The 22,770-nt window shown below is 37.9% G+C and overlaps 1 protein-coding gene across 1 annotated transcript in view; it reads left to right on the plus strand.

Annotated features, from left to right (window-relative positions):
• Positions 1-22,088, plus strand: part of LOC113902482 (multidrug resistance-associated protein 4-like) — a 298,821-nt gene extending 276,733 nt beyond the window's left edge. Inside the window, exons 30-31 of the mRNA XM_027557814.1 lie at positions 2,946-3,080; positions 20,910-22,088. Coding sequence (XP_027413615.1) covers positions 2,946-3,080; positions 20,910-20,954 — 180 coding nt within the window. The 3' untranslated portion in view covers positions 20,955-22,088. The remainder of the gene's footprint in view (positions 1-2,945; positions 3,081-20,909) is intronic.
• Positions 22,089-22,770: the final 682 nt, after the last annotated feature.

A 22,770-nucleotide genomic window follows, 5' to 3' on the forward strand; every position in this document is an offset into this window, starting at 1 on the left:
GGTATTCATTGGGGTTAAGAGTTGAGGGATTCTTATCACACCGAATTGAATGTGTGGTTTACTTTACAGTTTAACTTGAGTTACGGGAAGAGTGGAGATATACCTGGAGATTACAGGATACTTTTAATTTCAAGATTAAAGGGTTTTAAAACTAATACAATTATGTAAAGTTTAAAAATAAAATAAAATTAGGGGAAAAAAATAATAAATAAATAAATAAATAAAATAAAATAAAAAGTTAATACTATGCCTATTTTTTCTGTACACAAAGAAAAAAATTATAGTTGTTTATGTCGATTTGTTCTGAAATATCTGGAATCTTTGATCAAAGCCGTAAATGTAAAGGCTAAGTTGGTAAAATTCTGTTCCTGGCATTTTTCAGTCTGGGTCCCATCTCAGCTCTTGTGGCCTGACATGAGTCTGAGCTGCACTAAGCTCTTGCTCCTTTCGACTCTCCCTCCTCTCTGACTGTCCTTTTTCTTTCTTTTATTCCAATATTTGATGTAAATGAGTTTCAGTACTCAACCCTGCTTTGTCCCTCCCTCATTTCCCCTCTCACTCTCCCTCTTGGCCACAGTCATCAATCTTGGGCATGTGGTCCTCCAGGACCATCCTAATCCTTAGCTATTCCCCATGCCAGCTGGACTCATTCTCCAAACCCCCTGATCTCATCCTATAGTCTTGACAGATTACACCATTGGGTGGTCACTCATTCATGCCCTGAATTTAGTTTCCTTTTCATTTAACTTCAAGTGAGCATGTATTAAGTGCCTGTTACCTGTCAGGTACAATGCCAGGGGCCTACGATGCAACACCAAACAAGGGAGATTGCATACCCTGCACTTAAGGAGATGCCAGTCTCTCCTCCAGCCCTCTTGACCTAGGTTATTCCCTGTGTCTGGAATGACCATTGTCCACCCACCCACCCCCACTTCTGCATGTTCACATCTAGTCATTCTTTGAGGCCCAGTTCATTGCCCGATCTCCTCCTTGAAGCTCATGCTCAGAACCTCTGACAGAAGTCATCTTTTCTGTTACTAAACTCCTTTTTATGTTTTTTTTTTCTCTTGCATTGTAGACATTTGAGGATTTCCTTCTCTCTCTCCTCTCAGTACAGGTTCCCTGAAGGCAGGGGCTGTGACTTACTTGTGTTTGGCTCTTCCACAACATCTAGCATAATGACAGGAATGCAATTAAATGTGTAATAAATATTTGCTGAATAATTCAGAAATTAATGAAAAAAAATTTTGTGTTCCTCAAATGTATTTTGCCTATGTGTTACTTAACTCTTTATTAATCTTGAAAGCTAAATGAGATTTGTTTTATTTTTCTGTGAATATATAAGAGGTACACAGTAAATAATTTGAGCCTGAGTGTAATAAAAATTGCAGTAGAAAGTAGGGGAAATATTTATGCTTATGGGCATATTTGTTTAATTTATATATAAAGCTAGTACAAAGTCTTCAGTTCAGTTCAGTCTCTCAGTCATGTCCGACTCTTTGCAACCCCATGAACTGCAGCACTCCAGGCCTCTCTGTCCATCACCAACTCCTGAAATTTACCCAAACTCATGTCCATTGAGTCAGTGATGCCATCCAACCATCTCATCCTCTGTCGTCCCCTTCTCTTCCTGCCCTCAATCTTTCCCAGCATCAGGGTGTTTTAAAATGAGTCAGCTCTTCACATCAGGTGGTCAAAGTATTGGAGTTTCAGCTTCAGCATCAGTCCTTCCGATGAACACCTAGGACTGATCTACTTTAGGATGGACTGGTTGGATCTCCTTGCAATCCAAGGGACTGTCAAGAGTCTTCTCTAACACCACAGTTCAAAAGCATCAATTCTTCAGTGCTCAGCTTTCTTTATAGTCCAACTCTCACATGCATACATGACTCCTGGAAAAATTGCTTCTTTAGTCTTACTCAAAGCGAAAATTGGATTTCTAGATATTTCTTCAATGCAGAGCGATTATACTAAAGCTGCTTATGAAAAAAAAAAAAAAAGCTGCTTATGTAGCAACTCTTTTTTGTCAGGCTTTCACTTTCAGGATAATAAACTACAACCAAAACCAACTTTCAGAAGCACTTTAACCTCACTGACAAGGGATTCAGCCCCAAAGAGGTGACATAATCTGGAAGCATTTACTTTTTTCCCAAGTTTTGCTCAGTGTTTTTAAACCAACTTGACAGTTAATTTGCTGTCAGGTCACTGTTGTCTGATTTATATGATACCACTGTACTTTTTTGGAGAAGGCAATGGCAAGCCACTCCAGTACTCTTGCCTAGAAAATCCCATGGATGGGAGGAGCCTGGTAGGCTGCAGTCCATGGGGTCGCTACTAGTCGGACACAACTGAGCGACTTCACTTTCACTTTTCACTTACATGCAATGGAGAATGAAATGGCAACCCACTCCAGTGTTCTTACCTGGAGAATCCCAGGGACGGGGGAGCCTGGTGGGCTGCCGTCTCTGGGGTAGCACAGAGTCAGACACGACTGAAGCGACTTAGCGCAGCAGCAGCAGCAGCAACTGCACTTTTTAGATAAATTGAGTTTGATTTTCTTGAATTAAGAAATTTCCCAGCTTTGAATGTCTGTATAAACAACCCTCAAATCTTAGAGTCTGAAAGCTAAAAATACTAACTAATCATAACAACCCCAAATGCCTTTGGCAGAATAGAAATGATATAGATTGCTAAGTGCCTGTAATCATAGTCTAAAACTTTGATTTTCTTCTATTCCTATAACATTATAATAGAAAAACATTGGGTTAGGGCTTGATCTACTAGTAAACGAGGGTAATCAAACTACTTACATAGCAGCCAGTCTTACCACCCAAATAGATTCTCTGTATTCTCCCTGTCCTGCCCCTTTCTGAAATATTGTTGGAGTTATAATAAGTTACTGTGAAATGTTGTGTACTAACAGCTTTCCTTCTGCTGCTTAACAGGTTTTGGATTCAGGAAGACTGGAAGAATATGGTAAGCCATATGTTTTGCTGCAAAATAGAGACGGCCTGTTTTACAAGATGGTGCAACAACTGGGCAAGGCCAAGGCCGCTGCCCTCACTGAAACAGCAAAACAGGTGAGCCCACTGTGTGGAGTTGTAATTAAAATTTATCTCCACAGTTCACTCCTCACACAAGCTCTCTGTGTCCTTTTCAATCATACGCCTCCAGAGACAAAGATTCACGAATGGATCTTTACATGTTGCAGGTGGAAGCCAGGTCTGCTGGGACTCTGCAGAAGCAGTGGGGATGGGGTCAGGATGTGTGCATGCACGTGCACCTGAGAGAGATTTTGGATTGGACTTGGCACACATTTAGACTCTGGGTTCAGATTCTCACAGAGCACAGGACACCCATTTTGCAGACCTTTCACATTCATTCTGATTGGTGCTCAGCACATTTGTGATACAAGTTCTGTCAAAGAATATCCAGGAAATTTGAGAGTTTAAGGGAAAAAATTTGGAGTATTTTGATTCTAGGAAAATCTTCCAGGGAAAGGTGTAGGTCTCTTCTGTGTTCTGACCTGTAAATAAAACTCCTACCTGATACTGACACTTTCTCTCTAATTCTTTGTTGTTTTGAATTAGGTTCATTTGCCCCCCATGCTTTCTCTAGCATACGGAAAATGAAATTGTCATCAGGACAAATCAGGAGCTCACAATACCTTCACACTGTAGTCTGAATGGTGTCTGAAGGTTTACAGAGCACTTTCTCAGAGATGAGGTGTGTGAAGCACTAAGCACTGTGCATGGTGTGAGGAAGGGGCTCGATGGGTAACACTCAGGTCATGTGGTTTTGTACTGAAAAATTTAGTCTTTGTTTCCAATGCTGAATGAGAATAATGAAGGCAAGTTTCAAAGAATAAGGAAAGAAATTTGTTAATTTGCTAGCAAATGAGTAGGATAGCAGACTAATTTTTTAAGAACTATCATCCTGCCTTCTAAGAGACAGCAGGTGTATTTAAAGAAAAGTTTTAGGGTGCCTATATGATGGGTGTCACATATAGTTGATTTTTTTTTAGGATATCTATTTCCATGATGTTATCCCTGGTCATTTTGGTCCCCTGGTCCCAGTCAAAATGTCCCTGTTTTGATATTTTTTGCTTTGCTGACTTCATGGCCTTGGGTTTCTGTGGTTACGACAAGAGGAACAAGAAGAAATGGCAAGAATGCCTGCACTGAGGTCTGGTTTAAGGAACTTAGTCATTGTCATGCAGCTGCCTGTAATTCTTTCTGGAACAAGGTGAGAGTGGGGTTGATGGAAGGATGGAAGGAGGGAATGATGGTCTGGTGCTCTTGCCCCTTGAGATGCATGGCTTGAGGTGGGATGAGGCTTCTAACTGTGTGTGGTGAGGCTTCCCCATTGAAACTAAATCTCTGATCATTAAATTATAGGTGCGTTTTTACTTCTTCATACTTTGTACTTTGCATTTCCCAGATTTTTCACTTGTAAAGAATAAATTTACTTGTGTAATATTTTAAATATCTCTTAAAAACATATTCCAAGTATCTCACAGTATTTCTGTTAGATATACTGTGGAAAATTCTTCAAGAGATGGGAATACCAGACCACCTTAATTACCTCCTGAGAAATCTGTATGCAGGTCAAGAAGCAACAGTTAGAACTGGACGAGGAACACCAGACTGGTTCCAAACTGAGAAAGAATTATGTCAAGGCTGTATATTGTCACTCTGCTTATTTAACTTATATGCAGAGTACATCATGTGAAATGCTGAGCTGGATGAAGCACAAGCTGGAATTAAGATTGCCAGGCGAAGTATCAATAACCTCAGGCATGCAGATGACACCATCCTTATAGCAGAAAACAGAGAAGAACTAAAGAGCATCTTGATGAAAGTGAAAGAGGAAAGTGAAAAGCTGGCCTAAAACTCAACATTCAGAAAACTAAGATCATGGTATCCAGTCCCATCACTTCATGACAAATAGATGAGGAAACAACGGAAACAGTGGGCTCCAAAATCACTGCAGATGGTGACTGCAGCCATGAAATTAAAAGACGCTTGCTCCTTGGAAGAAAAGCTATGACAAACCTAGACAGCATATTAAAAAACAGAGACATGACTTTGCTGACAAAGGTCCATCTAGTCAAAGCATGGTTTTTCCAGTAGTCATGTATGGATGTGAGAGTTGGACTGCAATGAAAGCTGAGCACCAAAGAATTGATGCTTTTGAACTGTGGTGTTGGAGAAGACTCTTGAGTCCCTTGGACTGCAAGCAAATCCAACCAGTCAACCCTAAAGGAAATCAGTCCTGAACATTCATTGGAAGGACTGATGCTGAAGTTGAAGCTCCTGTACTTTGGCCTCCTGATATGAAGAACTGACTCATTGGAAATGACCCTGATGCTGGGAAAGATTGAAGGAAGGAGGAGAAGTGGATGACAGAAGATGAGATTGTTGGATGGCATCACCAACTCAATGAACATGAGTTTGAGCAAGCTCCAGGAATTGTTGATGGATAGGGAAGCCTGACATGCTGCAGTCCATGGGGTTGCAAAGAGTTGGACATGGCTGGGTGACTGAACTGAACTGAATGGTATTTCTATGTGAGAGATTTATCTAAAATGTAGCTCAAATTTCCTGTCACCGTTTCGCCTCATTCCTTCTCCTTAGAGATGAAGAGTAGTACCTTCTACTTTTCATAGGGTTGGAATTTGCACAGTGTTATCGAGCTGGCTGAAGAGTTGGCAGCGTCAGAATTCAATTCTTGGTATAGGGATGAGAAGTCTGTGTTCTGAACTTTTCATAAGTACTTATATTGTGTGCAGATATAGAGAAGCTGTACTTGGAGCCCTGATTTATTTTTAATTCCTGAAACTCACAGAGCGTTTTTACCTACCAGAGTAGAGGTCCTCAACCCCCAGGCCACAGACCAATACTGGTCTATGTCCTGTTAGGAACTGGGCAGTACTGAAGGAGGTAAGTGGCAGGTGAGCAAGCGAAGCTTAATCAGTGTTTGTAGCTTTTCCCCATTGCTTGCATATCCCCTGAGCTCTGTCTCCTGTCAGATCAGTGGCAGCATTGGATTCTCATAGGAGCATGAACTTTAACCCAAAAGTTGAGGTGAAATATCCTAAGATTGCCACAAAACAGAAATAAAGAGCACAATAAATCGAATGCACTTGAATCATCCCAGAACCATCCCCCAGCCCAATCCATGGAAAAACTATTCCACAAAACTGGTCCCTGGTGCTAAAAAGGTTGGGGACCTCTGTACTAGAGTGTCTCCCAGTCAGAGCTTCCCCGCTAAGGCCTGATGATCATTTGTGATTCCTTGAATAAGTAGTCACAAAGAAGTCAGGAATTTATAAACATTTGTTCCTTTGACTTATGCATTCCACATCAAAAGGACGTATCCTCACCTGTGTGTCAGTCTTCATTTAAAAAATGTGTTGTCATTTTATCTTTTTCAAAATTGAGTAATGAGAAAATAGACCAGGGAATTTTAGATAGGTCCAAATATTTAATAACAGAATTCACCACGGTCATTTTACAGATGAGGAAACTAAGACTCCTTGGAAGGAAGATGGAATTGATGTATGTAACTGGTTGTTTTGCTAGTTTGCAGCAGATACTACAGAATTAGAAACTTGTTTTTTCAGTATGTCTTTCAAATCAAGTTTAACATACATACAAAAACAGAAATGGGTTACAGAAATCTCATGATTGTGGTCTATAATCTTGCACCTAGTTTAACAATATCACTAAGTTATGTTTGTATTGTTCTTTACAATTGTTTTACATAGTTCTCACATGTATTATTTCACTTAATCCTCTTGATGGTTGTTTTTTATCCACATCATGGATGAAGAGATTTGTTCACACATAAGGTCACAGAGAAAGAGATGACAACCCACTCCAGTATTCTTGCCTGGGAAATCCCAGAGACAGGGGAGCCTTGTGGGCTACAGTTTATGGGCTCACAGGAGTCAAACATGACTTAGTGACTAAGCCACCAAGGTTACAGAGGGCTTCCCTGGTGGCTCAGATGGTCAAGAATCCACCTTCAATGTGGGAGAGCTGGGTTTGACCCCTGGGTTGGGGAGATCTCCTGGAGAAAGGAATGGCAACCCAACCCAGTATTCTTGCCTGGAGAATCCCCATGGACAGAGGGAACTGGGGGGCTACAGTCCATGGGGTCACAAAGAGTTGGACACTACTGAGTGACTAAGCACAAGGTCACAGAGGTGGTCCAGGAAGCAGAAAGGCTGGGTGCTGCCCTAGGTTCTGTGTTTTGTATCGAGTCTGAGAATGCTGCTCCTTCTTTAATTGATAGCCAAGTTGGGTCATCACCCAAGTTCATTGGGTGGCAAAGCATTAGTTTCTCTTAGATTTCAGCCCGACCACTGGTTCAGGTCACCTCTGCAGAAAACATAAGGAAATATATTTCCTGATTCCCCATCCAGCTGAGTATCTTTTAGACATTCTTTCTGCATATGCTTGGTCTTATTAGGTGAACAAGGTATCAGATTGTCAATTTTTTTTAAGTGCATGCATCAGATATCAATGCATGGTTCAGAGCTGTAACACTGGGAACATTAGCCTAAGTCAAAAAGCTTTTCACTCTAATAGAATAAAATTCATTCATTTGAAAAGAAAACTCAACATCTGGGAGAAGGTGCTTCCAAATCACATTTTCTTGACCATGTAGTTGCTTCTCTGAAAATGTTGGTGCAGGCAAGCTCAATAACTGTCTGATTGACCCTTTTAGATGATCCATAAAACAGTAGAGAAAGTACTTTCTAGAAATATAAAGCTGCAAGGTTCATTAGTTTGCTAGAGCTGCCATGCTGCTGCTGCTGCTGCTAAGTTGTCTCTGACTCTGTGTGACCCCAGAGACGGCAGCCCACCAGGCTCCCCTGTCCCTGGGATTCTCCAGGCAAGAACACTGGAATGGGAAAGTACCAAAGAATAGGAGAGTTAAACAACATAAATGTACTACTTCACAGCCTTGGAGACTGCAAGTCTGAGATCACAGCGTCAGTAGGGTGGTTTCCTCTGAGGTCTTTCTTCTTGGCTTGGAGACGCCATCTTCTCTCTGTGTCCTCATGTGGTCTTTCCTCTGTGTGTGCCTGTGTCCTAATCTCTTCTTCCTATGAGGACATCAGTCAGATTACATTAGGACCTGCCTATATGACTGCATTTTAACTTTATTGTCTCTTTAAAGGCCCTGTCTCAATATGGAGTCACATGCTGAGATTCCGTGCATAGGGGAAGGTTGGGGCTTCTACATATAAAATTTGAGGGGACAGGATTCAGCCCATAACAAAGGATGAAAGCTATTATTCATTTTCTTCTGTGATGAAGCAGACCTGATTGAGATTTTTTGAATTTTCTTTGTTTTTTTCATTTTTTCTATTTGTGTTATCACCAGATACAACCCAAAAGTTATGAAACCCTCATCCTGGATCTAGGAGCCTGGGCCAATTTGAATAAATGGAGTTGGCACTTAGCAGCCATGTGGCCTTGTGTCGCCCAAGATCTCTGAGCCTCAGATCCTCACCTGTATGTAGAGCTGAGATTACATCCCTGCCTGGCTTCTTCACAGTTATTCTTCACAAGGATCAGATGAAAGAGCAGATGCTTTGGTGCTTTGAGACTATAGAGCGTTTTACAGTATAAAAGTGGGATTATTTTTTTAAAAGGCTTAGAGTGAACCCTTACTTCCCAATAATAGGAAAATGCACCTACAGTTCTTCTGAGTAGCTTTAGAGACTCAAAATAAATAAAATGTATTTTTAATAATTAGCTTTTAAAGAGATGATACATCTAATGCTATAAAATTTTAAAACTTCAGTTTTAAAAATAAATTCTTTAAAATTTATGAATGAAAAGTAAATCACTTTCCACTCCTGTCATCACACAGCCCCTCCCCAGGTGGAGCCCCAGCTCCACTGTTGGCTGTTCTGTTGAGTGTTCTGTGCATCAGGAAGAATTGTGCAGATACGCCCTTCCTGTTTTTAAGCACAAATGGTGGCTGTTCCTTGTTGTTTTCATTTAATATAATACCTCAGATTATATCAGTGCATAGTTGTTCTTTGTAATGGCTACATAATATTTATGATTTCTCTATTCCCTACTCCTCATTTCCCCTTCTAATTAAGTGTTACAGTTTGGTGCTTTTTCCCCCATAGAAGAAGCTCCCAAATTCACTTACTATTTGTATTTTTTTTTAATATAATTTATCACTTTCTGTTTTTTATCTTAAAAAATTCCACACTCCCTTTTGTTTATTTTGTTGTCACTTCTCACTTCTTGAATGTGCTTATTTTTATTTTTTCTTATTTATTAATATAAACGTTTTAAGGCTGTGAACTTCTCTTTGCATACTGTTCTAGTTATAGCCTATGGGCTGGTGTGTAGCCCTTTCATTATAGTTAGGTTTTTATTTATAGATTTCTATAATTTTGGCTTTCATTTCTTCTTTGGTCCAAGAATTATTTGAGAAGGAGGTCATTAAAATTTCCTGGGTATAGAGGATTTTTTACATTGATTTGTTTTCTAATTTACTCTTTATTTTACTCATTTCATTGCTTTGTGATTAAAAAGTTATCTGTACTATTTTCACCCAGAAAGTGTATTTGTTAATAATTTATCATGTTCTAGTATATAGATAAGTTTTGTGAATGTTCTTTGAGCATTTAAAAAGATGAACTATTTTAACTCTATTTCTGACTGTGCTGGGTCTTCATTGCTGCATGCAGCCTTTCTCTAGTTGTAGTGAGCAGAGGCTACTCTTCATTGCAGTATGCTTGCTTCTCATTCTCAGTGGCTTCTCTTGTTATGGAACACAAGCTTTAGGGTTTTGAGCATCAGTAGTCACTGTGTGGGCTCAGTATATGTGGCTCAGAGGCTGCAGAGGACAGGCTCAGAAGTTGTGGAACACGGCTTAGTTACTCTGTGGCATGTGGAATCTTCCCAGATCAGGGATCAAACCTGTGTCCCCTGCTTTGGTAGGCGGATTCTTATGCACTGCACTACCAGGGAATCCAAGATACAGAGTTTAATTTGTAATTAGATTGAGTTATTAATTTCATTACTTAGGTTTTCTCTATCCTTCTTTATTTTGGTTCCTTTGATGTCCTTTGACTTGGACTTAGGTGAATTAGTCTCACCTTGTACCATGTTTCATTTTTTAGTTCTTATCATTTTTGCTTTGATAATTTTGATGCAGTGATTTTTCAGTCCACAAATATTCATGATTTGGGTTTTCACTAAGAATTATATTTTCCACTATTTTTGAGGTGCCTTTCTTTGATGTTTTAATTCAAGCTAGTTCAAGACTAAAATCGAGTCCTCTGTTTTCACTTTGTTTTCATTTGCCTGATATGTCTTTAATTGTCTTTAAATATCAGATTGTAGATGTGTCTCCTGCAATGAGAAGTAGTTAGGTTTAGCTCTGAGTTTAATCTTAGCCCTTATAGGTATGTTTTACGTGAGTTCTTTTATGTTATCCTTTCAGTTTTAAGTGTTGTCTTTTTTTTTTAAACCTTTTAGTTTGTAGTCTGTTTTTTTTTTGTTGTTGTTGTTGTTCACTATTGTATGTGTGTTGCTTTCATTTCTTCTAGGAATAGTTTATTTTGTTATTATTGACTCCACATTATAAACATTGAAAACATAGTTCCCTTTTTTCCTTTCTACTACCAAATTTGTTATTTAAATTGTGTTTTATCTTCAAATATTTAAGGATATTTTAACCTCTATATTTTGCTTAATTTTTAAAAGTTAATTTATTTATTTAAATTAGAGTATATTTACTTTACAACATTGTGATGTTTTTTGCCATACCTCAACATGAATCGCCATAGGTATACATGTGTTCCCCCACCCCCATCCTGAATCCCTCCCACTCCCTCCCCACCCAATCTCTTTAAGTTGTCCCAGAGCATTGGCTTTGGGTGCCCTGCTAATGCATCGAACTCCCACTGTCATCTATTTTACATAAGGTAATGTATATTTTTCGATGCTATTCTCTCAAATCATCCTACCCTCACCTTCTTCCACTGGGTCCAAAAATCTGTTCTTTATGTCTGAGTCTCTTTTGCTGCCCTAACAAGCGTTTTATAATTATTTCATCACAACAATTTTTTGTCTGGTTGCTGCTATTGTTTTGGAACTTAAAAGTTCACTCTTTTGCTCCTGTGGGGTTATGCTGAAATACAAAATTAGTAGTTAAAACAACTTAATTCATACCACTTTAGGATTATTGCTTTTTACAATTTAATCACAATGACAATAAAAGTGATATCTTTAGATTTGTGCACAAAACACAAAATATGCTTATGCATATTAATTCTTGCAAACAGACATTTTAAAATAATTTGTTTTTACACATTTTAACCAAAGATTTAAGTTTTCAATTAAGGGTTTTTATTTGGCTGCTTGTGAGAAAACTTTTCTAAACAATCATTTTTGAGATCTTGCAAAATCTTAAAAACCTTTTAAACACTCAATTAGCTTGCAGAAAATTTGCATGAATAACATGGCTTTTAGGTCATGCTCTTTCAATTCCTTGTCTTTAAAAGGAAACAACTTATTAACCTATATTAAAAGTTCCTCATAAATAAAATTTTTAAAGAATCTCTCCTTATTTTGAATTATAAAATCTGTAATAATTTCTTCCATCTCTTTGTCACTCTCATTTTTTTTCTAATATAAATTTATTTATTTCAATTGGAGGCTAATTACTTAACCATATTGTATTGGTTTTGCCATACATTGACATGAATCTGCCACAGGTGTACATATGTTCCCATTCCTGAATCCCCCTCTCACCTTCCTCACCAACCCATCCGTCTGGATCATCCCAGAGCACCAGCCCTGAGCACCCTGTATCATGCATCAAACCTGGACTGGTGATTCATTTCACATATGATAATACACATGTTTCAATGCCATTCTCCCAAGTCATCCCACCCTCCCCCTCTCCCAGAGTCCAAAAGACTATTCCATACATCTGTGTCTCTTTTGCTGTCTCGTATACAGGGTTATTGTTACCATCTTTCTAAATTCCATATATATGCGTTAGTATACAGTATTGGTGTTTTTCTTTCTGGCTTACTTCACTCTGTATAATAGGCTCCAGTTTCATCCACCTCATTAGAACTGATTCAAATGCATTCTTTTTAATGGCTGAGCAATATTCCATTGTGTATATGTACCACAGCCTTCTTATCCATTTGTCTGCTGATGGAACATCTAGGTTGCTTCCATGTCCTGGCAATTATAAACAGTGCTGTGATGAACATTGGGGTACACGTGTCTCTTTCAATTCTGGTTTCCTTGGTGTGTATGCCCAGCAGTGGGATTTCTGGGTCATATGGCAGTTCTATGTCCAGTTTTTTTAAGGAATCTCCACACTGTTCTCCATAGTGGCTGTACTAGTTTGCATTCCCACCAACAGTGTGAGAGGCTTCCCTTTTCTCCACACCCTCTCCAGCATTTATTGCTTGTAGACTTTTGGATCGCAGCCATTCTGACTGGCGTGAAATGGTACCTCATTGTGGTTTTGATTCGTGTTTCTCTGATAATGAGTGATGTTGAGCATCTTTTCACGTGTTTGTTAGCCATCTGTATGTCTTCTTTGGAGAAATGTCTGTATAGTTCCTTGGCCCATTTTTTGATTGAGTTGTTTATTTTTCTGGAATTGAGCTGCAGGAGTTGATTGTATATTTTTGAGATTAATTCTTTGTCAGTTGCTTCATTTGCTATTATTTTCTCCCATTCTGAAGGCTGTCTATTCACCTTGCTTATAGTTTCCTTTGTTGTGCAGAAGCTTTTAAGTTTAATTAGGTCCCATTTGTTTACTTTTGCTTTTATTTCCAATATTCTGGGAGGTGGGTCATAGAGGATCCTGCTGTGATGTATGTCAGAGAGTGTTTTGCCTATGTTTTCCTCTAGGAGTTTTATAGTTTCTGGTCTTACATTTAGATCTTTAATCTATTTTGAGTTTATTTTTGCATATGGTGTTAGAAAGTGTTCTAGTTTCATTCTTTTACAAGTGGTTGACCAGTTTTCCCAGCACCACTTGTTAAAGAGATTGTCTTTAATCCATCGTATATTCTTGCCTCCTTTGTCAAAAATAAGGTGTCCATAGGTGTGTGGATTTATCTCTGGGCTTTCTATTTTGTTCCATTGATCTATATTTCTGTCTTTGTGCCAGTACCATACTGTCTTGATGACTATGGCTTTGTAGTAGAGCCTGAAGTCAGGCAGGTTGATTCCTCCAGTTCCATTCTTCTTTCTCAAGACAGCTTTGGCTATTTGAGGTTTTTTGTATTTCCATACATATTGTGAAATTATGTGTTCTAGTTCTGTGAAAAATACTGTTGGTAGCTTGATAGGGATTGCATTGAATCTATAGATTGTTTGGGGTAGTATACTCATTTTCACTATATTGATTCTTCTAATTCATGAACGTGGTATATTTCTCCATCTATTTGTGTCCTCTTTGATTTCTTTCACCAGTGTTTTATAGTTTTCTATATATAGGTCTTTTGTTTCTTTAGGTAGATATATTCCTAAGTATTTTATTCTTTCTGTTGCAATGGTAAATGGAATTGTTTCCTTAATTTCTCTTCTTATTTTCTCATTGTTAGTGTATAGGAATGCAAGGATTTCTGTGTGTTAATTTTATATCCTGCAACTTTACTATATTCATTGATTAGTAATTTTCTGGTGGAGTCTTTAGGGTTTTCTATGTAGAGGATCAAGTCATCTGCAAACAGTGAGAGTTTGACTTCTTCTTTTCCAATCTGAAATCCATTTATTTCTTTTCCTGCTCTGATTGCTGTGGCCAAAACTTCCAAAACTATGTTGAATAGTAATGGTGAAAGTGGGCACCCTTGTCTTGTTCCTGACTTTAGAGGAAATGCTTTCAATTTTTCACCATTGAGGATAATGTTTGCTGTGGGTTTGTCATATATAGCTTTTATTATGTTGAGGTATGTTCCTTCTATTCCTGCTTTCTGGAGAGATTTTTTCGTAAGTGGATGTTGACTTTTGTCAAAGGCTTTCTCTGCATCTATTGAGATAATCATATGGTTTTTATTTTTCAAATTTGTTAGTGTGGTGTATTACATTGATTGATTTGCAGATATTGAAGAAACCTTGCATTACTGGGATACAGCCCACTTGGTCATGATATATGATCTTTTTAATATGTTGTTGGATTCTGTTTGCTAGTATTTTATTGAGGATCTTTGCATCTATGTTCATCAGTGATATTGGCCTGTAGTTTTCTTACTTTGTTTGTTTGTTTGTTTTTTGTGGCATCTTTGTCAGGTTTTGGTATTAGGGTGATGGTGGCCTCATAGAATGAGTTTGGAAGTTTACCGTCCTCTGCAATTATCTGAAAGAGTTTGAGTAGGATAGGTGTTAGCCCTTCTCTAAATTTTTGATAGAATTCAGCTGTGACGCCATCTGGTCCTGGGCTTTTGTTTGCTGGAAGATTTCTGATTACACTTTCAATTTCCGTGCTTGTGATGGGTCTGTTAAGATTTTCCATTTCTTCCTGGTTCAGTTTTAGAAAGTTGTACTTTTCTAAGAGTTTGTCCATTTCTTCCAAGTTGTCCATTTTATTGGCATATAGTTGCTTATAGTAGTCTCTTATGATCCTTTGTATTTCTGTGTTGTCTGTTGTGATCTCTCCATTTTCATTTCTAATTTTATTGATTTGATTTTTCTCCCTTTATTTCTTGATGAGTCTGGCTAATGGTCTGTCTATTTTATTTATCCTCTCAAAGAACCAGCTTTTGGCTTTGTTGATTTTTGCATTGTACCGGGGTCCAGCTCCAGTTGGATTCAGGGATTCCCTTGGGAGGATGGCATCGGCGAATAGAATAGCAACAGTGGAGAGATTCAGATCAGATCAGATTAGTCGCTCAGTTGTGTCCAACTCTTTGCGACCCCATGAATCACAGCACGCCAGGCCTCCCTGTCCATTACCAACTTCCGGAGTTCACTCAGACTCACGTCCATCGAGTCAGTGATGCCATCCAGCCATCTCATCCTCTGCCGTCCCTTTCTCCTCCTGTCCCCAATCCCTCCCAGCATCAGAGTCTTTTCCAATGAGTCAACTCTTTGCATGAGGTGGCCAAAGAACTGGAGTTTCAGCTTTAGAATCATTCCTTCCAAAGAAATCCCAGGGCTGATCTCCTTCAGAATGGACTGGTTGGATCTCCTTGCAGTCCAAGGGACTCTCAAGAGTCTTCTCCAACACCACAGTTCAAAAGCATCAATTCTTCGGTACTCAGCCTTCTTCACAGTCCAATTCTCACATCCATACATGACCACTGGTAAAACCATAGCCTTGACTAGATGGACCTTTGTTGGCAAAGTAATGTCTCAGCTCTTCAATATGCTATCTAGGTTGGACATAGCTTTCCTTCCAAGGAGTAAGCGTCTTTTAATTTCATGGCTGCAGTCACTATCTGCAGTGATTTTGGTGCCAAAAAAAAAAAAATCTGACACTGTTTCCACTGTTTCCCCAACTTTTTCCCATGAAGTGATTGGACCAGATGCCATGATCTTAGTTTTCTGAATGTTAAGCTTTAAGCCAACTTTTTCACTGTCCTCTTTCACTTTCACCAAGAGGCTTTTTAGTTCCTCTTCACTTTCTGCCTTAAGGGTAGTGTCATCTGCATATCTGAAATTATTGATATTTCTCCCAGAAATCTTGATTCCAGATTGTGCTTCTTCCATCCCAATGTTTCTCATGATGTACTTTGCATATAAGTTAAAAAAGCAGGGTGACAATTTACAGCCTTGACGTACTCCTTTTCCTAATTGGAACCAGTCTGTTGTCCCATGTCCAGTTCTAACTGTTGCTTCCTGACCTGCATATAGGTTTCTCAAGAGGCAGGTTAGGTGGTCTGGTATTCCCATCGCTTAAAGAATTTTCCACAGTTTATGGTGATCCACAGAGTCAAAGGCTTTGGCATAGTCAATGAAGCAGAAATAGATGTTTTTCTGGAACTCTCTTGCTTTTCTGATGATCCAGTGGATGTTGGCCATTTGATCTCTGGTTCCTCTGCCTTTTCTAAAACCAGCTTGAACATCTGGAAGTTCACGGTTCACATATTGCTGAAGCCTGGCTTGGAGAATTTTGAGCATTACTTTACTGGCGTGTGAGATGAGTGCAATTGTGTGGTAGTTGAGAATTCTTTGACATTGCCTGTCTTTGGGATTGGAATGAAAACTGACCTTTTCCAGTCCTGTGGCCACTGCTGAGTTTTCCTAATTTGTTGGCATATTGAGTGCAACACTTTCACAGCATCATCTTCCAGGATTTGAAATAGCTCAACTGGAATTCCATCACCTCCACTAGCTTTGTTCGTAGTGATACTTTCTAAGGCCCACTTGACTTCACATTCCAGGATGTCTGGCTCTAGGTGAGTGATCACGCCATCGTGATTATCTTGGTCATGAAGATCTTTTTTGTACAGTTCTTCTGTGTATTCTTGCCACCTCTTTTTAATATCTTCTGCTTCTGTTAGGTCCATACCATTTCTGTCCTTTATCAAGCCCATCTTTGCAAGAAATGTTCCCTTGGTATCTCTAATTTTCTTGAAGAGATCTCTAGTCTTTCCCATTCTGTTGTTTTCCTCTCTTTCTTTACATTGATCTCTGAGGAAGGCTTTCTTATCTCTTCTTGCTATTCTTTGGAACTCTGCATTCATATACTTATATCTTTCCTTTTCTCCTTTGCTTTTCGCTTCTCTTCTTTTCACAGCTATTTGTAAGGCCTCTCCAGCCAGCCATTTTGCTTTTTTGCATTTCTTTTCCATGAGTACAGTATTGCAATTCCTCCTCTCCTGTCATTTCTGTTTGCGTGAAATATCTTTTTTCATCTCCACCCTTTCAATTTGTATGTATCCTTTGCCTAAGTTGAGTATTGTAGGCAGCATGGGTCTCTTTTAGGTCTCTTGGTATTTTTTTTCCAAATTTTTTTTAATTTATTTTTTTAATTGAAGGATAATTCCTTTACACAATTTTGTGGTTTCCTGTCATACATCAACAAGAATCAGCCATAGGTACACCAGTGTCCCCTCCCTCCAGAACCTTCCTCCCCATCCCACCCTTCTATATTGTCACAGAGACCCTGTTTTAGTTCCCTGAGTCCAGGTTCTTGTTTATAATGCAGTTGGCCATTGTGTGTGTTTTTGATTCTGCACCCATTGACATTTAAGGCAGTTATTGATACATATGTATTTATTTCTATTTCAAACCTTGTTTTCCAGTTGATTCTTTACTTCTTCTTTGTTCCTTTTTTTATTTTGTTTTCCTTTCCATATTTTAATGATTTAACTTTATTTTATGGTTTATTTTATTCTCTCTCTCTCTCTCTCTTTTTTTTTTGATTCTATTGTATGCTTTTGACTTGTGGTTGCCCTGTTTTTCAAGTATGTTAACCCCTTTACATATCTGCTTGCTTTAGACTGTTAGTCAGATAGGCTCAAACACATTCTAAAAATAAGAAACAGAATTTGCATTTTCTTATTCTCCTTCTCCACATATTTGGGCTTGCTTGGTGGCTCAGATTGTAAAGAATCTTCCTGCAGTTTGGGAGACCCAGGTTCGATCTTTAGGTTGGGAAGATCCCTTGGAGAAGAGAATGGAAAACCACTCTGGTATTCTTGCCTGGAGAATTCCATGGACAGAGGAGCCTGGCAGACTACAGTTCATAGGGTTGCAAAAAGTCAGACATGACTGAGAAACTAACACTTTCACACTTTTCCCCACATAATATGATTTTAATGTCCCTTTTTACATCTTCATGTTTATCTTTTTGTTGCTCCTTGTGTTTATCATTGCTTTCACAAATAGGGTTTTTTGTTTGTTTGTTTGACCTGTATTCTCACTAATTTAAGTGATTTACTTTTCAATTGTGATTTCCTGCTTCCTATATTTTCTTGCTTCTTTTCTATTTAGAGATGACTTTTCAATATCTCTTTTAGGATAGTTTTAGTATTGCTGTATTTCTTTAGTTTTTGCTTATCTGAGAAATTATTTCTCCTGCAATTCTAAATAGTCTTTCCGGGTATAGTATTGCTGTTCAGTCACTCAGTCATGTCCAACTCCTTGTGACCCCATGGGCTGTAGCAAGCCAGGCTTCCCTGTCCTTCACTGTCTCCTGGAGTTTGCTCAAATTCATGGCCATTGAGTTGATTTTTTTTTTTCTCTTTTAATACTTTCAATATATTTTGCCACTCCCTTCTGGCCTGTAGTGTTTCTGTAGAGAAATCAGCTGATAGCCCATGGGAATTCTCTTAAATGAGCTTTTTGTTTTTCTCTTGCTGTCTTTAGAATCTTCTCTTTATCTCTAACTTTTACCATTTTTATCATAATATATTGCTATTGGACTGTTTGGGTTCATCTTGTTTGGGGCTCTCTGTGCATCTTGTATCTAGAAAGTTTTCAGCCATAATTTTTTCAAATACATTTTCAATCCCCTTTTCTTCTCCTTCTGGAATCCCTATTATATATAGATTGGCCTGCTTTATATTATCCCATAGCTTTCTTATATTGCTTTAATTTTTCATTTGGCTTTTTTGTCTGCTGTTTTGATGAAATAATTTCCATTATTCTATCTTCCAAGTCACTTATTCTTTCTTCTGCATTATTAATTTTGCTCTTCATTGCCTTGAGCTCAGTTTTAGTCTCAGCAAATGCATTCTCCTGAATCCTTATAGTTTCTAGTTCCTTTTTCCAGTAATTTGCATTTCTGTTGATAGCCTTTCTTAATTTCTTCAGTATTTTCATTGCCTCCTTTTGAGCTTGCTGTCTATTAGACTGAAGAGATCTGTTTCATTGTTCCTTTAAGGGAATTTTCTTGGTCATTTAACTGAGAGTGATTCCTCTTCTTCATTTTGCTTATGTTTCTCTTACTCTGAATTTAGGTGAAACAATTATCTACTGTTGTCTTAGAGGGTTATTTATATGTGGGACTGTCCCTCTGTAGCTTTTGTGGATTTATTATTATTATTATTATTATTATTATTGGTAGGAGGACTGTTTTAGGTTTTGATGTTTGTCATCTATTTCCTCAGCATATGCTGGCTATTTTCCCCTTGATAGGGGGTGTGCAGTTGTGTGGGTGTATGGCATATGCACTCTCCCAGGAAAGCACTTGGCTCCCTGTCACAGGTGCCTTGGCAGTGGTGGTGAGCCAGGCATACTTCAAGGAAGGTGGGGGAAGTGACCTGCACCAACTCACAGGACCCTTGGATGTGGTAGTGGCATCTGTCTGTGCCTGCCTCTGGGGTTTGAGGTGGCAGCATCAGCTTACACCTACCCCTGGAGCTCATGCAGGCAGTACCCTGCCACCTCAGAGTACACAGAGAAAGCTCCTATGGGGGCCTGCCCCTCAGCTTGAGTGCCCCCAACAATGCCATCTCAAAAGGGCTTACTTTTGTTACTTTAAATTTTTTATTTATTTATCTATTTAGTTTTGGCTGTGCTGGGTCTTCATTACTGCACACAGGCTTTCTCTAGTTGTGGTGAGCAGGGGGCTGTTCTATAGTTGTGGTGTGTGGGCTTTTCTTACTTCTCTTGTTACAGAGCATGAGCTCTAGGGTGTACTGGCTTCAGTAGTTGTGGCATACGGGATTCATAGTAGAGACATGTGGACTCAGTAGTTATGGCACACAGGCTTAGCTTCACTATGACATGTGGATCTTCCTGGACTAGGGATCAAACCTATGTCCCCTGCATTGGCAGGTGGACTCTGAGCCACTGGATCCAAAGCCCCCTCACCCCGCCCCTGCCTTTTTTTTTAATCCTTGCATTTGTAATGGAACTAGCCTGAGATTTCATCCATGGGCCCTAAACATTCTTGGAGAATTTCTTGTTTTTTCTCCTTAACTTAAGGGACATTTTGATATATAGCATTTCATATGCAGTGCTGTTTAGGGAGTAGCAAGGGTGCAAGTAACGAGAAAAAGTACACCTAATATAAAGGTAGGTGTCTCAGAGCTTTTCTGTTTCATATGTGAAGCCCACTATCTCTCATGATAACTTTGTTGATAGCATCTACAAATGGAATAGAATTCCATTTGGAATGGAATTCCATCTACAAATGGAATAGAATCAAGTTTCATAAAATGAATCTGGATCACATGACCTAGCACCCTATCTCATGACATGAGTCAGCTTCAGATAGATGGCACATTTTCTGTTTTAAACACTCAAACAAAACTTTACACATTTTTATTTGGGAAAAAAAAAAATGACATTTGAAGCCCTTTTTCACCCAAACACATTTAGAGGTAAGAGCTCCCAAGTCTTGACATTATTTCATTTTGTTATGTGCATTTGTCAAGAAACCAAGATACGGTGCAGCTACAAAAACTGATGATTGTGGAACAGACAAACTTGACAGCACTTCACATCCTTTATGTTCTGGTGATACGTTTATCAGAAAACCTCTGTCTCTTCCAGTTCAGCTAGAAATTGGTAAAAGTCAAGAATTCAAAGCCTGGCAAACCTGATATTAACATCTAGATTGATGGTGCTCTTTTTTTGTGTAAAAGTGAGAAACCCTCATGCAGACACTAGATTTCCCAGCCTCTTTGTCATCTTGTTTATAATTTATCTCCATGTTTTAATTCTGTAAAATGATTTTGGTTATCAATTAGTGATTAAAGCTTATCTATGAATCACAATGATCAGAACTCAAGGGAATCATGTTTGGCATTCAGCCCAGTCCTACTGAGGCTTTTAATGGGGCTACATCCTTCATAGAATAAACACATCACTGGGTTTAAAAATTGTGCCTCCATTAGTGTTATGATTTGCTTCACATGAAGAAGTGACCCTAGAAATGTGTTGCTTTAGGAGGGACTTTACAGCTTTTAAGTGTGTTGTTTTTATTTCTTTTTTTTTCAGGTGTACATCAAAAGGAATTATCCAGATGATGATGATGCTCAGTGACTGTGTGGTTATGAATGCTTCCAATGGACAGACCTTAATCTTAACAATTTTTGAGATAGCATTGTGATCCTCCTGTGAAGTCAAGTCTATTCTGAAGGCATTTCTCCAATAGTATTTGCCTTGCATAAACTATGTTGTACTTCTTTATACCAGCAACAAATATTTACACATACAAGATGTTAGTTTGGATTTCTCTCTCTCCAACTTCACACAATGATTTCAAACTCTTACAAAATGACTTTTTAGTTTTTAAAGGTTATACTATTTTTTTTTCCTTATCCAAATCAGAGAAGCAAGCCACCAATAAAAGCTGTCCCCCAGGTTTTGTGCCTTGAGAGAGATCAGAGCTAAAGCTCATTTTCTAAGTTTTAAAACAAATTTGTCACAGATTTTTTTTTTACTGTTCCCAGAATTACATATTACTTTACAGTTATATCAAGGATTTTGTTTACTTGAAGACTGTGAAGTTGCTGTTTTCTTTCACAACTGCCTTTAATATAACTAGGATCAATTATTCCACCCAAAGACCTCTGGTTAAAATACTACAGAGAAAACTGATAGGAAAAACAAAAAATATACTCTAAGTTATTATAGGGGAGAGTTGTGCCCCCCCAAAAGAAGATATGTGATTAAGATACAGAAGGACAATATTTAATTTTATATCTTAAAAGAGAAGGGAGAGAAAACATGCTTTCTCAAAATAGGAACCCTTCGAGGGCATTTGATAATGAAGAACAGACATGATCATTGATTGTCTTCTAGATTGGGGATTTTTTTACATTTTTTTTTTTTTTACAGTATAGATAACATAAAATTTGCCATATTACCATTTTAAAACATACAATTCAGTGGCATTAATTGTATCCACAGTATTGTACAACAATCAACATCTACTTAATTTTTGTTCATTATTTTAGTACTTTTCAGTGTGTTATTTCTACAGAGTCATTTTTGGTTAAGTTTTATTTCTTTATTAGTGGATTTGTTTCTGTGAGTTTTGAGCTTGATTGGTATAAAATTATTCATAGTATCTTAGATGTTTAATCTCTGCAGCATCTATAATTATGTTGTTCTTTGCTTTTTAACTTTGTAATTTTGCCCTGTTTTTTTTTTTTTTTTCCTTGAAAAATCTTGAATGACTTTTTCCTATTAATTTTCAAAGAATAAGTTTTTTTGCCTGATTGATCCTTTGGTGTTTTGTGTGTGTGTGTGTGTGTGTGTGTGTGTGGTTTCACTATATTAATCTTTCTTTCCTTTAACTTTTCTTCATTTACTTTTTTATATTTTTCACTAAATTCTTAAATTAGAAACTTATATTAGAAAAGTGATTAAGTTAAAAGTTAAGTACATAAAGCCCACTTTTTTCCCCTAAGACTCACTTTAGCTGCAACACTTAGCACTGATCAATAAACATAGTATTTAGGTATTTTCTAATTTTTAATTTTATTCATTATATCTTTTACCCATGAGTTGTTCATAAGTGTAATGTTCTCTAAATTTCAAATGCTAATTGCTTTTTACTATGACATTAAACCGTGTGAAAATCATATCCAACCTTTTTTAACCTATAAAAATGGCAGTTTCATATGGTTCAACATATTAATTTTCTTTTGTTATTAACCTAAAACTAAAACTTAATTTTGTTTTAGTCAGACATTAGATTGAGGATTTTAAACCAAAGGTAACCACACTCACACAGAGAGTCCTTGTTTCCATTTTATATTTTACTTGGTGATTTAGAAATGTTGTAAGTATGTATGTAAACAGTATTTTCAAATAAAAATCCTGTCCAAGAACTGAATGTTTTTTGACACAT

The sequence above is a fragment of the Bos indicus x Bos taurus genome, chromosome 12 (genome assembly GCF_003369695.1).
Source record: "Bos indicus x Bos taurus breed Angus x Brahman F1 hybrid chromosome 12, Bos_hybrid_MaternalHap_v2.0, whole genome shotgun sequence".
NCBI classification, from domain to species: Eukaryota; Metazoa; Chordata; class Mammalia; order Artiodactyla; family Bovidae; genus Bos; species Bos indicus x Bos taurus.